This window comes from Monodelphis domestica, chromosome 6 (genome assembly GCF_027887165.1).
Source record: "Monodelphis domestica isolate mMonDom1 chromosome 6, mMonDom1.pri, whole genome shotgun sequence".
Classification (NCBI taxonomy): domain Eukaryota; kingdom Metazoa; phylum Chordata; class Mammalia; order Didelphimorphia; family Didelphidae; genus Monodelphis; species Monodelphis domestica.
In genome coordinates, this window is record NC_077232.1 from 177,197,602 (window position 1) to 177,212,030 (window position 14,429).

A 14,429-nucleotide genomic window follows, 5' to 3' on the forward strand; every position below is an offset into this window, starting at 1 on the left:
TAGGAAATCAACCAAAAAGCTAAACAAAATAGACAACTTTAGCAAAGTTGCAGGATACAAAATAAACCCACAAAGTCATCAGCATTTCTATATATCTCCAACCCAGTTCAACAGCAAGAATTAGAAAGAGAAACTCCATTTAAAGTCACCCGAGACAATATAAAATATTTAGGAATCTATCTGCCAAGACAAACACAGGAACTATATGAACACAACTACAAAACACTCTCCACACAATTAAAACTAGATCTAAACAATTGGAAAAACATTGACTGCTCATGGGTGGGATGAGCTAACATAATAAAAATGACCATCCTACCCAAACTTATCTATCTATTTAGTGCCATACCCATTGAACTACCAAAAAACTATTTTACTGAATTAGAGAAAACCATAACAAAGTTCATTTGGAAGAATAAAGGATCAAGGATATCCAGGGAAATAATGAAAAAAAATACAAAGGAAGGTGGCCTTGCAGTCCCAGATCTCAAACTATATTACAAAGCAGTGATCATCAAATCAATTTGGTACTGGCTAAGAGACAGAAAGTAGGATCAGTGGAATAGCCTTGGGGTAAATGACCTCAGCAAGACAGTCTATGACAAACCCAAAGACCCCAGCTTTTGGGATAAAAATCCAATATTTGATAAAAACTGCTGGGAAAATTGGAAGACAGTGTGGGAGAGATTAGGTTTGGATCAACACCTCACACCCTACACCAAGATAAACTCAGAATGGACGAATGACTTGAATATAAAGAAGGAAACTATAAGTAAATTAGGTGAACACAGAATAGTACACATGTCAGACCTTTGGGAAGGGAAAGATTTTAAAATCAAGCAAGACTTAGAAAGAGTCACAAAATGCAAAATAAATAATTTTGACTACATCAAATTAAAAAGATTTTGTACAAACAAAACCAATGTAACTAAAATTAGAAGGAAAGCAACAAATTGGGAAACAATCTTCATAACAAAAACCTCTGACAAAGGTCTAATTACCCAAATTTATAAAGAGCTAAACCAGTTGTACAAAAAATCAAGCCATTCTCTAATTGAAAAATGGGCAAGGGACATGAATAGGCAATTTTCAGTTAAAGAAATCAAAACTATTAATAAGCACATGAAAAAGTGTTCTCAATCTCTTATAATCAGAGAGAGCAAATCAAAACAACTCTGAGGTATCACCTCACACCTAGCAGATTGGTCAACATGACAGCAAAGGAAAGTAATGAATGCTGGAGGGGATGTGGCAAAGTAGGGACACTAATTCATTGCTGGTGGAGTTGTGAATTGATCCAACCATTCTGGAGGGCAATTTGGAACCAGGCCCAAAGGGCGATAAAAGACTGTTTGCCCTTTGATCCAGCCATAGCACTGCTGGGTTTGTACCCCAAAGAGATAACAAGGAAAAAGACTTGTACAAGAATATTCATAGCTGAGCTCTTTGTGGTGGCCAAAAATTGGAAAATGAGGGGATGCCCTTCAATTGGAGAATGGCTGAATAAATTGTGGTATATGTTGGTGATGGAATACTATTGTGCTAAAAGGAATAATAAAGTAGAGAAATTCCATGGAGACTGGAACAACCTCCAGGAAGTGATGCAGAGCGAGAGGAGCAGAACCAGGAGAACATTGTACACAGAGACTGACACACTGTGGTACAAGAGAACGTAATGGACTTCTCCATTAATGGCTTTACAATGTCCCTGAACAATCTGCAGGGATCTACGAGAAAAAAAAAAACTATCCTCAAGCATAGGACAAAGTGAGGGAGTAAAAACACCGAGGAAAAGCAACTGCTTGACTACAGAGGTTGAGGGGATATGATCGAGGAGAGATGCTAAATGAGCTCCCTAATGCAAATACCAACAACAAGGAAATGGGTTCAGAGCAAGGACACATGTGATACCCAGATGAATTATGTGTCAGCTAGGGGTGGGGTGGTGGTGGTGGGGGGAGGAAAATAAAATGATCTGTTTCCAATGAATAATGTATGAAAATGACCAAATAAAATAATGTTTAAAACAACAACAACAACAACAAGAATACCTAAAAAAACCCATATCAGAAAAAGAAATTGAACAAGTCATTAAAGAACTCCCTAAGAAAAAATCCCCAGGATCTAATGGATTCACAAGTGAATTCTATGAAACATTTAAAGAACAACTAATCCCAATATTATACAAACTATTTGACAGAATAAGCAAAGAAGGAGTTCTACCAAATTCCTTTTATGGTACTGATTCCAAAGCCAGGAAAGTCAAAAACAGAGAAAGAACTATAGACTAATCTCCCTAATAAACATAGATGCAAAAATCTTAAATAGAATACGAACAAAAAGACTCCCCCCCTTTAATGACAAAGTGTTTATCTTTACAAGATAAAATTATAACTCCCTTCTTCCATGAAGGTTTTCCCAAAGGTAGACTTAGCTAGGTGGTATAGTGATTTAAGTGATGGGATAAAAGCTAAGAAGAGATGACTTCAAATTTGGCCTCTGATAATTATTAGCTATGTGCCCCCAGACAAATAATTTAATCTCCCTTTGCTTCTGTTTCCTCATCTATAAAATGGGGATAATAATAGCATGTGCCTCTCAGGATTGTTGAGAGGATCAAATGAGATTAGAAATGTTAAGGAGGTTAGCATAGTGCTTGGGCGCAAAGTAAGTACTATATAAATATTAGTTATTATTATTATTATGAATACCTGAGTTCAAATCTGGCCCTCAGTCACTTACTACCTGGACAAGTCACCCACCTCCTAGAGTTTTTGAGAGGATAAAATGAGATCATAGTTGTAAAGAGCTTAGCACATGTTTGGTCCGTCCATAATACTTGTTTTCTTTCTTTGAGAATTCTTCTTTGAATCTCTCTTCCTATTGAAGAAACAGGAATGGCTTTGGACATAAGCATAGAATGATTACACCTCTGCAGTACTCTGTTATCTAATAGTCACTACATTTAAGTGAATTCCACTTGGATTCTCCTTTTTGATTCTAGTGAAAACAAAATAAAATGTTCATACATTACCTTGAAAAGCAGTGTGGGCACTATTTCTAATTGCAGCCATACATTGATAGAATCTTAGATTTTGCATCACCATAAAGATCATTTACTTTGAACCCCATTCACTTTACAGAGATGAAAACAGAGAACCAGACTAGGCAAGATAAGTTCTCAAGACCACAAAGGCAGCAAGTGATAAAGCAGATACTGCACTTCTCATCCCTTGACAAGTTAAGTGTCCTTTTCCTTCTATATCACAATTCCTTGCTCTAATGCAGGAGTTTTAATCTTGGGTCACTCAGAACTTTTTCTAAAAATATGTTGGTAATTCTATTGCTGTGCAGCTGATTTCATTGAAATCCAACATTGTTTCGTGCTTTTACAAATATTATTCCAAGAAAGGGCCCATAGGTTTCACCAGATGAATGAAAAAGGTATTCATGCAGTGGTGTGCTGGAGCCAGTTTGAACTGGACTTCATGATATCTGATTGTTAAATTTTCTGTGTGAACATTTACATCTCTGAGATCTACAACTGCTGCAAATCAGTTCATTGTTTTTGTTTTTGAATGTGTAGACTTAAGAAAGTGATGGAGAAAATGTTACTAATGTATTATTTGGGGAGAACTGGTTGTTAAACATTTTCCAGCACATCTCTGAGTTCATGACAAGATAAATGCTCTAATGAATGGAAATGCAAAGTTAACATATTTCCAACTCTGTCTTAATTCTGAAGAAAGGAGTTTGGCAGACTCCACTTTGTTCTTAATGGATGTATTCCCTGAAGTGAAACTTTTCTAACTGATATGGTAAAATGAAGGTTTTATAACATGAAAACTGTAGTTCCCTGTTGCTAAGTGCAACAAAGTCAAGACAGCTCAGCAACTCTGAGCATCAAGCTTAGGCACATGACCAATTTGCCCAAAACCCTGAGAGGAGAAGAGGGGAAAGATAGAGGAAGAGAAGGAGAGAGAGAAGGAGAAAGAGAAAGGGAAAGAGAGAAGAAAATAGAGGGAGGACAGGGATGCAAATAAAGAGAAAGGAGAGAAGAATGAGGTGAAGGAAAGAGAAGGAATGAGAGGAAGAAGAAGGCAGGAAGGAAAATGAAAGGGGGAGAAAGAAAAGGAGGAAGAAGTAGAGGAGAAAAAGGAAGGAGAGGAGGTGGAGGAAGAGAGAGAGAAAAAAGAGAGAGAGTGGGGAGGGGGGAAGCAAGGCAGAGAGGGAAAATGGAAATATTTTAATCTACTGCTTTCCCTTCAGCCATTACCATAATTCCTCTGAAGACAGGATATTGTACAGAACAGCATAGCTTGTGATAAATTAGCCAGGCTCAGCTGGGGAATGTCAACTTCTCAACTTCTACTTGATTTACTAATATGACAAAGCCACAGCATGGCTTCATACTTTATTGGTACAATGCCTAGCTTAATTAAAGCTAGGTGTTACATCCTATTCCAATAACTCACCATAAAGTAAGGGATGATCGTTCTTAAAGGTTTATGCTTAAGGCTTATTCCAGAAGAGTTCAAGATTTGGTAGGTCCTTCCAAGCTAAAAAGGCTTTGTATAAACCTGGGAACAGACCATGTGTCATCATCTCAGGACCAGCCTAATTCAACTCGGAGAGGTTCAACATTAGGTTTGTAAACCTTAAAATTTCACAGACTTATGAATGTTAAAAATTTTACTCCACATTGAGGAATCCTCCAATTCCCTACTTGAAATAATTCCCTACCACATAGTGAGAACTCTACTTGAATGTGAAAACTCCTTGCTATGGGAGTATTCCTACTCCACCCCTACTTAAGACTGCTTTAGGGGAGAAAACTCCTTGCTAAACAATGAAAGTACTTGAAAACCATACTTATAAAGGAAAGGAGTTCTTTGAGCCATGCCTATTTTTGGAATTGATACAATGGGATGCTAAGTGCCTATAAAGGTGGGGCAACTTGTAAACTACTTAGACCTAAAAGGTGAAAACTTACTCAGAGGTTTTCTCTTAATGAAATTAGTAGACACAGTAGCATTTTTTTCTGACTTACTAAAGAGATTAATCTACTCAGCTGTGAATTCAAAATGGGCTGTCTTTTGGAAAACATCTACAGTGATTGGTAGATGGAAAGACTTAGGGGAGGTGACATAGGAGATTTTGCCATTAAAAATAACAGCTCAGAGAAGAGCAGGAGATCATTCTGAAACACTCAGATTGAGGGACTCATTCTGAAACATTCAGATTGAGGAAGACTCTTTTTGAGGAAGACTGATTCTGAAAACATTCAGATGGAGGAGGGAGCTGGTGAAAGCAGCTGAGATGATGCTGGTCTGGTGTCACTAGAATCCTTGCTTAGACAGATCTTGTGGTGAGTGTTAAAAAACTGACTGATTTCTCTCTTAAGACTCAGGTCTAGGCCATATTGGCTTGAGGCCCTTCATACTTATTCCTTTCTTACTCTCTCTCTCTCTCTTTGATTACTCATTGTATTATTAATTAAAATTCTCTATAAAACCCAATTGACTTGGGCATATTCATAATTGGGAACATATTCCCTGGTGACCACCTTATATTTGATTTAAAACAAGACACTGTAGAGAAACATATTTTCTGCGGTCAAATTTACTCACCCTCTCTTATATCTATCACAATTTATATCTTCCACCATTTTAATCACTACAGTTTAAGACCTCACCATTTAAAATCTTACAGGTTGATGGTCCAACATAAGGTGTGTTTTGACTCTCTGGCCATAGCAGCCCTTAAAAACCATCAGCTAAATTAAAGGGATTCCAGTTTGCATTAGTGGAAGGAGTATTTCTACATATCTATATATCTATACCTATATCTATATCTATATAAATATAAGGATCCTTGAAGCCCTGAAGCAGTCATGCAAATCATAAATCTGAGAAAGAACTCATCTTATTAGAAATAGTTACCCCTATAATAGAATCACCCTTCTGGTACTGGACTAGAAGTTACCCATTCTAGCCTCAGTTTCCTTATCTGTAAAGTGGGATAATACTAGCCCCTACCTTGCAGGGTTGCTACAAAGATAAAACAAGATATTACTTATAAAGCTTTTTTTTAATACTTTAAAGTGTTGTATAAATGTTAATCATCATCTTTATCATAATTATGATTAATATGATAGGGAAGGAAAATGGAATAGTGGATAGAGACTTAGGAGTCAGGAAGACCTAAGTTCAAATCCTGCCTTATTGTTTAGTTATTTTTCGTTCAGTTTTGACTCTTTACAACTGCTTTTGGGGTTTTCTTGTCCAAGATACTATAATGGTTTGTCATTTCCTTCTCCAGCTCATTATATACATGGGGAAACTGAGGTTAAGTGACTTGTTCAGAGTCACACAGTTTGTAAGTGTCTGAGGTCAGATCTGAGCTCAGGTTTTCTTGACTTTCAGCTTGGCATTCTATCCACTGGCCACCTACAATCCTGTCTTGGACCCATTAATCATTTGATACTGTGCAAGTCTTGGAATTTCTTAGAGCCTTGGTTTCCTCTTCTATAAAATGAGCAAGTCGGGGTTGATGGTCTCCAAGATTCCTTCCAGTTATAGATCTTAAATCCCATGATTCCCATGACCCTCTGATCTGTGTAGTTGACTCAAGTTGACAGTCTGAAACCATTTCTGCCTTAGTGGAGATTCAATGAGTTTCCAGGCCCCTTTGAGTCTAATTCATTTGCTTTGGGCTAACCTTCTGGTGATAATCCTCTTGTGTTCATCTAGGTTGGTTTCTGAATGCCAGAGACACATAGCCTATTGCTAGACCCATACTCAAGATCTTTCCATCTCAGGAAGACCTATCAAACTTATTACTATGTTTCCATAGCATCTGAGAGACTAGTCTTGCTGATTTGACATAGAAGTAGGGATGTAGAGGGGTTTCCAAAATAGCATCTCAGTTAAAGAGAGGGCTAAGTAGACTTGGAGTTAGGAAGACAAATTTAAAATCTGCCTTAGAGGCTTGCTGTGTAACCCAGAAAAGATCACTTAACCTCAATTTGCCCTAGTTTTCCTCTCCTGAATGGGATGACCTCTAAAGTCTCTTCTATGCTCAGATCACCTTTCACATAATAGGGATAATTGACAGGGAATTCCTTCAATCCAAGTGTTTGGTGAGTGATCCACTCACCAAATTTACCATAAACTTACCATCATCAACATCTTTCAGGATAACAACTTTGGTGCTGGGATAGCTGATACCAACTTGGCCACCCATTGGCATGCTCAGCATTACAGTGAAGGTCTCCTCTTCTTCATAAAGGGAATCATCAATAATTAAAACTCGGCATGTTTCCTCAGTTTTGTTCTTATCAAAAAGGAGGATGCTAGTGTGGTCCTCAGGGCGGGAGATGTAGTCAGAGTAAGATAAGACAGTGGAAGGAATTGTGCCTGAAGCAGTACCTGGTTGAGTAAGAAAGACTACAAGTCAGGATGCACAAGAAGTAGAATTCCCAACTTTTAAGTTTATTTTTTTGTAAACTATATTTTCCATCAGAGTGACACCTCTGTTAGAAAGCAAACACACCTGAAGGTTTTTTGTATGTGACCTAAAATTCTATATACTTTAGCTAAGAAGACTCTAGAAATAATTCTGATGGATGGGCTTAGTCTTCAAAGCCAAGTTTCATCAATATCACAATGGTTATGACAAAGTATTCACATAGCACCTTGTGGTTTCAACTGCATTTTCCTTATGATAACTCTCTAAATAGACAAGATCAACAGTGATCCAGTTGTATGGAAAATCAATATTGAATTGGGATGCTTTTGGAGAAATGGTTCCCTCTTTATACCCCAAGAACAGTTTGATTTAAAAACTATAAAACCTTCTCTCTCCCAGGCTGTGAAACTGGGTTGGGTCTTTGTCTAGATCTTTTACAGGCAGAGTGGCTACCTGCTCCTTATCTATCTGTAAAGAAGAACTCTCTTGGGTGATAAAATCAACTGTAGCCACCATATTGGGAAGTGTGCATTGTGCAGCCATTCTAGTAGCTGTGTGGGGAGTCTCTTGGCATCTTTGGGACACTCTCCTTCCTGTGGTAAAGGAGTTCTGGTCTCTGATTCCACTTCTTGTGTGACAGTTCTCCAATCAGAGATGTCCTGGGGAGTGACTGAGATATGGTGTCAGAAAGAACATTGACTTATGCAAGGAAATGTCAAATCACTACTGTATCTTTGCCAAGAAAACTCTATAAATGGGTTCATAGAGACAGACACAAATAAATGACTTAACAACAATACTATGTGCCAGGCACTTGCTAAGCACTTTCTAAATATTATCTCATTTGATTCTTAAAATATCCCTTGGGTTCAAATGTTGCCTTTTTCCTTAATACCTAGGTGACCTTGGACAAATGATTTCCCCTCTCTGGACATGGATGCCTTCATTTGTAAAATAAAAAAGCTGTACTAGATTTCTTACAACCTTTCCCATTCTTAGCTTCCCTATTACTGTAAAAGGCAGCACAATCCTCCTTGTCCTTCAGGCTCACAACTTAGGAGTCATCTTGGATTTCTCTTTATCTCGCACCTGCCATATCCAAGCTGTTGCCAAGGCCTGGTGATTTCACCTTTGCAGCATCTCTCAAATACACCCTATTCTCTCCTCTGACATGAGCTACCACTCCTCAACACCTCATGTCTTGACTATTGTGATAGCCACTGGTTGCTCTGCCTGCCTCGAGTCTTTTCCTATTCTAATCCATCCTCTATTCAGTCACCAAAAAGATTTTCCTAAAATGTAGTCTTACTAGTTTCATCATGTCACCACCCTACTGAATAAACTCCAGTGCATTTTTATTGCTTCCAGAAAATACAAAGAACCTGGTTTGGTATTCAAAGTCCTTAATAACCTAACCCTTTCCTACCTTTCCCCTTTTTTTACACCTTACTTTCCTTTGATTCAGTGATACTGGCCTCTTGCCTATTCCATGAACAAGACACTCCATCTTTTCAGCTCTAGACATTTTCTCTGGCTGTTCCCCATACCTGGAATACTCTTCATCCTCTGCTCCAACTTCTGACCTCTCTAAATTCCTTTGAGCTCTAATTAAAATACTACCTTCTACAGAGAGCCTTCCCTATTCCTCCTTAATTCTAGTGCCTTCTCTCTATTAATTTTTCCCTATTTATCTTGCATATAGCTTGCTTTGTACATACTTGTTTGAAAGTTGTCTCCCCACATTAGACTGTAAGCTCTTTGAGGGCAGGGATTGTCTTTTGCCTCTTTTTGTATTTAAAGTATTTAGCACAGTGTCTAGCACATAGTAGGCATTTAACAAATGTTTGTTGAATCAAACTGAAGAATTCCATGATGTTATGAATTGGGTTTCCTATTACACCACTCCTATGAAAGACCAGATGAGAACAAAGATGCCAAGGTAGTATACGATGTATTAACTTTGGAGTCAGAAGAAGTGGGTTCAAATCTCAGTTTTGCCATTTACAGGTTGTGTGCTTTTGGGCAACACCCTTCACCTCACTAGACCACAGATTTTTCAGTATAAATCAATCAATTGACAAGCATTTATTAAGTGGCTATTACATATCATGACCTGTACTAGGCATTAGGAATTCAAAGACAGTACAAATGGTCTTTGTCTTCAAGAAGTTTATATTCTAATAAGAAGAGATGGCTGGCACTTTTATAGGCTTGTCTATACCTATATTAATGTATATGTCTATATGAAGTATATATACCCATAGATATATTTACATAACACATGCAAAAATATATTTATAAATCTGCCTGTCTGTATTCAGAGATAACATTGCTGACAGTATTCTTAGCATCCAGGTATATAAGTGAGATGGCAAAGACCTTTAACAGACCAGAAAAGTGCTAAGGGTGTGCCAGTAGGTTAGTCTAGCCTGGTTCAGAAATAGACTTTTGTGTGATAGGATCACAGAATGTTAAAGGGGAAAGGGACTCCAGAGATTACTGATTAATAGGCTTTAACATTGGAGGGGATCTTAAAGAAATCTATGCAAATGACCTCATTTTGCAAATTATCTTTCCCCTAAACCCATCCCTCTTCCATACTTCCCTTCCCCAAACTTGAGAACCACTATGACAACAATATAATAGGCTTGCCAAGAAATTACATGGGGGAGAGAGAGAGAGAGAGAGAGAGAGAGAGAGAGAGAGAGAGAGAGAGAGAGAGAGAGAGAGAGAGAGAGAGTGTGTGTGTGTAAAGTACAAGTTAAAATTTAAAAGGACCTGTTCTACTTGGTTCAGGAAAATTTGTCAATCCATTCATTGAGACCATACTCTATCATGACACTCATTTCACAACAGAACTCTCTCTATGGAGAAGTTTTCTGGGCAGAAGATAGTAATGAAAGTTTGGTTGCTGGGACTGAGGGAACAGGCAAAAATCATTTGATTGGTATCCTCGGTCAAGGACACAACCAGGCTAAGGTTCTACAAGGGTAGGTCAATGGCTAGAGGGAAAACATCCAGAGAGTAAGATTAGGTGACATGTTTCAGAGAGGCAAATCTCTGTTCTTCTGTATGATTTTCTGTGTCTCAGTGTACAAGAAAAGAAGGAACAGGATGGCTGGTTGGGAAGAAGGAGCCTTAAGCTTTGAACAGACCCCCTGATTAAGGAACAAATGACCTCTGCAATCCTGAGTTTTAAACTATTCCTGGTAGCTGCTCTGGTTTTTTGATGGCACCACAAAGAAATTGAGGGGAATAGAAGACTTGAAAGGATTTTCAGAACTGGGGGTAGAAGGATAGGAAGACAGGCTATAAAGTGGAGAATAAACTTTCCCATTTTTCTTGCTAACAGAGCATGTAGAATGTTGGAATCAGAGGTTGTGGTTAGATGATAGAGGGTTTCCACGTGAAAAAAAGATCCCCATCAAACATGATACTGCTCAAGGCCAAGTGCCAGAGCAAATTCCAAGTTGGTTTCCCTTTATGGTAACCCAGAGCTATCTCATTAAATCTTTCCCAGTATGTTTCACCCATGACTTGTTTGTTTATGTAACAGATGCTGGAATTTCTTCTTTTTTCTTTTATCTTCTTTGATTACTTTTAAGAATAATAACAACTAGCACCAGTATATTAATCCACTGGTTGAAATATAACTACCATTAAAAACTGGAGAATGACTGAAGATATTTTGATGTAGCCTACATAATGGAATCTTTATTTCAGTATCAGAGAGTCTCAGAATTGAAAGGCATCTCAAGGATACCTAGACTCATAGATACTTGAAAAAAGAATCTTTTTAATAATATATCCAGCAGTTGGTTATATGACCTCTACTGAGGGGATATTCTTGACAACCAAAGGAAGCCTCCTCCATTTTGGGAGAGCTCTAACTTTGATAAGTTTCTTCTTATGTAGTCCTAAATGTGTAGTAATAATTGCAGAACCAACTCTATGGTATTGTAAAGAAATATTACGTAAAATTAAAAAGAGGAGAATTTTTTTTAGAAGTCTACTGGTAAAATATGGAATCTGGAAAGGTAAGGAGTGTTAGTTATTACTTCCTGGCACAGAAACACTTATTAACATGTATTTTGTCAAATTAGTAGCATTGTGCAATAGGAAAAATTTTCAAGTTGAAGAGTCGGGATCCAAATTTGAATTCTGGCTCTTCTATTTAACAGAAAAGTCTCTTCTTCTCTTTAGGACTTGATTTCCTCAGCTATAAAATAACAGATTGGAGCAATAACTGCTAAAGTAATCTGAAACTTTAGATCTATGATCTTATGATTATTTAATTGTCAGCTTTGTGGCAAAGCACTGAAGGGACACTACGCAGAAAAAATACGTTTGGACTATAGTGACTAGGGCTTGTTGGGAGTAGGAGGTATAGCCTAGAGAAGAGATGCCCACAGTGTGGGGTCACTGAATATAAACCATTTTCCAATTTTGCTTAGGGACAGAACGACTAAAAACCACAGGCCCTGTGCAAGTACAGTAACAAGCCTGAAGAACACAAATAGCTTACCTTGATGTGTAGAGCAAAATACCATGAGTTCTTGGCTTATATCTCCAGACCGCCTTATAGGAATCAAGAATTCCCCAATGTTCTCTTCTATTCTGTATTCTGGCTCTGGAATATAAACTGTTGATTCTAAAAAAATAAAGGAGAATTTTTGTAGATTATTTCAGTTTGATAGGTTATTTTTGTGTGTGAATGTATAAACTCTTTAATGATCATAGTCCTTGTTCAAAGTGATTAATTATACTTAATATAATACTTTTAAAGATCCATGATTTTGTCAGTGTGAAATATTTTTCTATGGAGTCAAACAAAAGCTCTTTTACACATAATTGACCCTCATGTGCGACTATGGATTAAAAACTCCATCATCTGGTAATCACTTGGATGATGATTATGATGACCAAGCTGCATTGGTCCTTGGCATATTAATAATAATTAAGATTATTTTATTAAATTTTTATTTTATTAAATAAATTAAATATATTATTAAAGATTAATAAACACACATACACGCACATCCCAAAACTATCTGAATGTTCCACCACTGAAGTCAAACTCTGGCAAACAAATCAAACATAAAATCTGGCAGATCATACTAAGTTGGAAAGGCTTTGGATACTGGTCTTCCAAAGGACTTTCTTTAGGTTGAGATCAGCCTGAATCAAAAAGGCTCAACCAGAGAGCTGGCTACAAGATAATGATTTTTTTCAATAGCAGCAATTCACAGAGATGTTCATTACTAAAAACTGGGAAATACTAAACAAGGAGAAGACACAGTCCCTGCCCTCAATGTCCTAGAGAGAATACATGAAAGAACAAAACAGAGTCAAATATAACCCAATGTATATGAAATACCTAATGCTACTTTCTCCTATTAATATCCCTCACAGAGATGGACTCCCAAATAGCTACTCCAGGTTCAAAGGGATATATTCCCTCAACACCATAGCTCACAAGTATCCTTATTGTAGTTTGTTGACTTCGTACAATGGCTAGAAATCAAATTACAAGCTCTTTGGTCATAGCTACCACAGGTCTCTTAAAAAGAGCCAGGTGCAATGACCCAAGACTAAGCTTAAACCTTCTTTTCAATCTATAAGTCTGACTGGAATGATAGTCCTCTGTATCAGATAGCTAATTGACTTAGGAGTCAATCATCTTAAGCTATTTTCTAGGTTAGCAAGCACATGGATTTGAGTCAGAACAAAAACTCAGCTAAGGAGACAAAGTTACACAGCACCTGTGTTTTTTCCTTTATGTTGCATCTCTGTTATCCCAGGTTCTTTCAGAACATTAGAGAATTGCTAAAAATGTTTTTCCAGGACATTGATTACTTGATAATAAAAATCTATGCTGGTCAACACTTTCCTACTGATATCACTAGTGACTAGAAGCCAATGGCAAGCACGGTGAGGTGCATGATTCTAAAGGAATACTATAAGAAATGACATGGATGAGGAATTCAAAGACACTTGAATCAATGCAAAGTGAAGTAGTTAAAACTGGAAAAACATATGCAATGACTACAATGATGTAAATCTGAAAAAATTAAACCAAACTAAAAGCTATGGAAATATGATTACTGACCATGACCCAGGAAAGTTGTAAAAATGCAGATCTCTCTTCATCAAATAAGGGGAAGGGTATAGATTTAAAGGAAATTCTTTGTTCTCTCTGAGTTTATACTTGTGAAAGGGAATCCTTTATTCCCTTTGTCTATTTTGAGTTAACACTTTGGTTAACAATAACTTAAGTACCCCTACTTAGTACTTCACTAGATTGTAAGGACAGGATTAGCTCTCCTTTGTCTGCTTTTAAATTGAATCAACAAAAGCTTGAACATCCTACTTAGCACTATGAGGAGGAGCTCTCCACCCTTTCAACTCAATCAGCCAGAAAATGAGAATTCACACCTCTGTCAGTCAGGAATCTGTGAACTCTTTTGATGAGTATTCACCTCTCCAGAAGGGTACAAGTGGTTCCCAAAACACTGCCCAGGGCAGTTCTGGGCAATTTGGAAGCTGTGATTAGCCCCTGTGAAGAGGGAAAGGGGCAAGAAGCTACCATTAAAGGCCCTGAATTTCTGGGTCTGGGACATGGACTCCAAGAAGGAAGTCAGCTTAAGGAAGAAGGTTGGCTCAAGGAAGAAAGTTGGCCTCAGGAGTCACCTTCAGCTTGAGTCATCATCTTGACCTGCCTCTTGGAGGGAACTTGGGTGAGTGGATAGCTGACTTTCCTTTCCTGACTTCTAGAGAGAATTTAATTCTGGATGAAGGTCAACAAATCCTGGCTGAGCCTAGCACTGGAGCAATATTTAGATAAATAGACTAAATGTCTTCTCTACCTTTCTGTATTTCTCTACTTTCACTCTTCTCACCTCTTTTGTAAATAAAAGCAATTAAAAATCATTTGACTTTGAGCAATAATACTGAGTTTT

General features: G+C 37.6%; 1 protein-coding gene across 1 annotated transcript in view; it reads right to left on the reverse strand.

Moving 5' to 3' along the window:
• FREM3 (FRAS1 related extracellular matrix 3) overlaps positions 1-14,429 on the reverse strand; it is a 129,014-nt gene that overhangs the window by 56,594 nt on the left and 57,991 nt on the right. Inside the window, exons 4-5 of the mRNA XM_056803807.1 lie at positions 11,996-12,121; positions 7,179-7,430 (exon numbers count right to left, since the gene is read on the reverse strand). Coding sequence (XP_056659785.1) covers positions 7,179-7,430; positions 11,996-12,121 — 378 coding nt within the window. The remainder of the gene's footprint in view (positions 1-7,178; positions 7,431-11,995; positions 12,122-14,429) is intronic.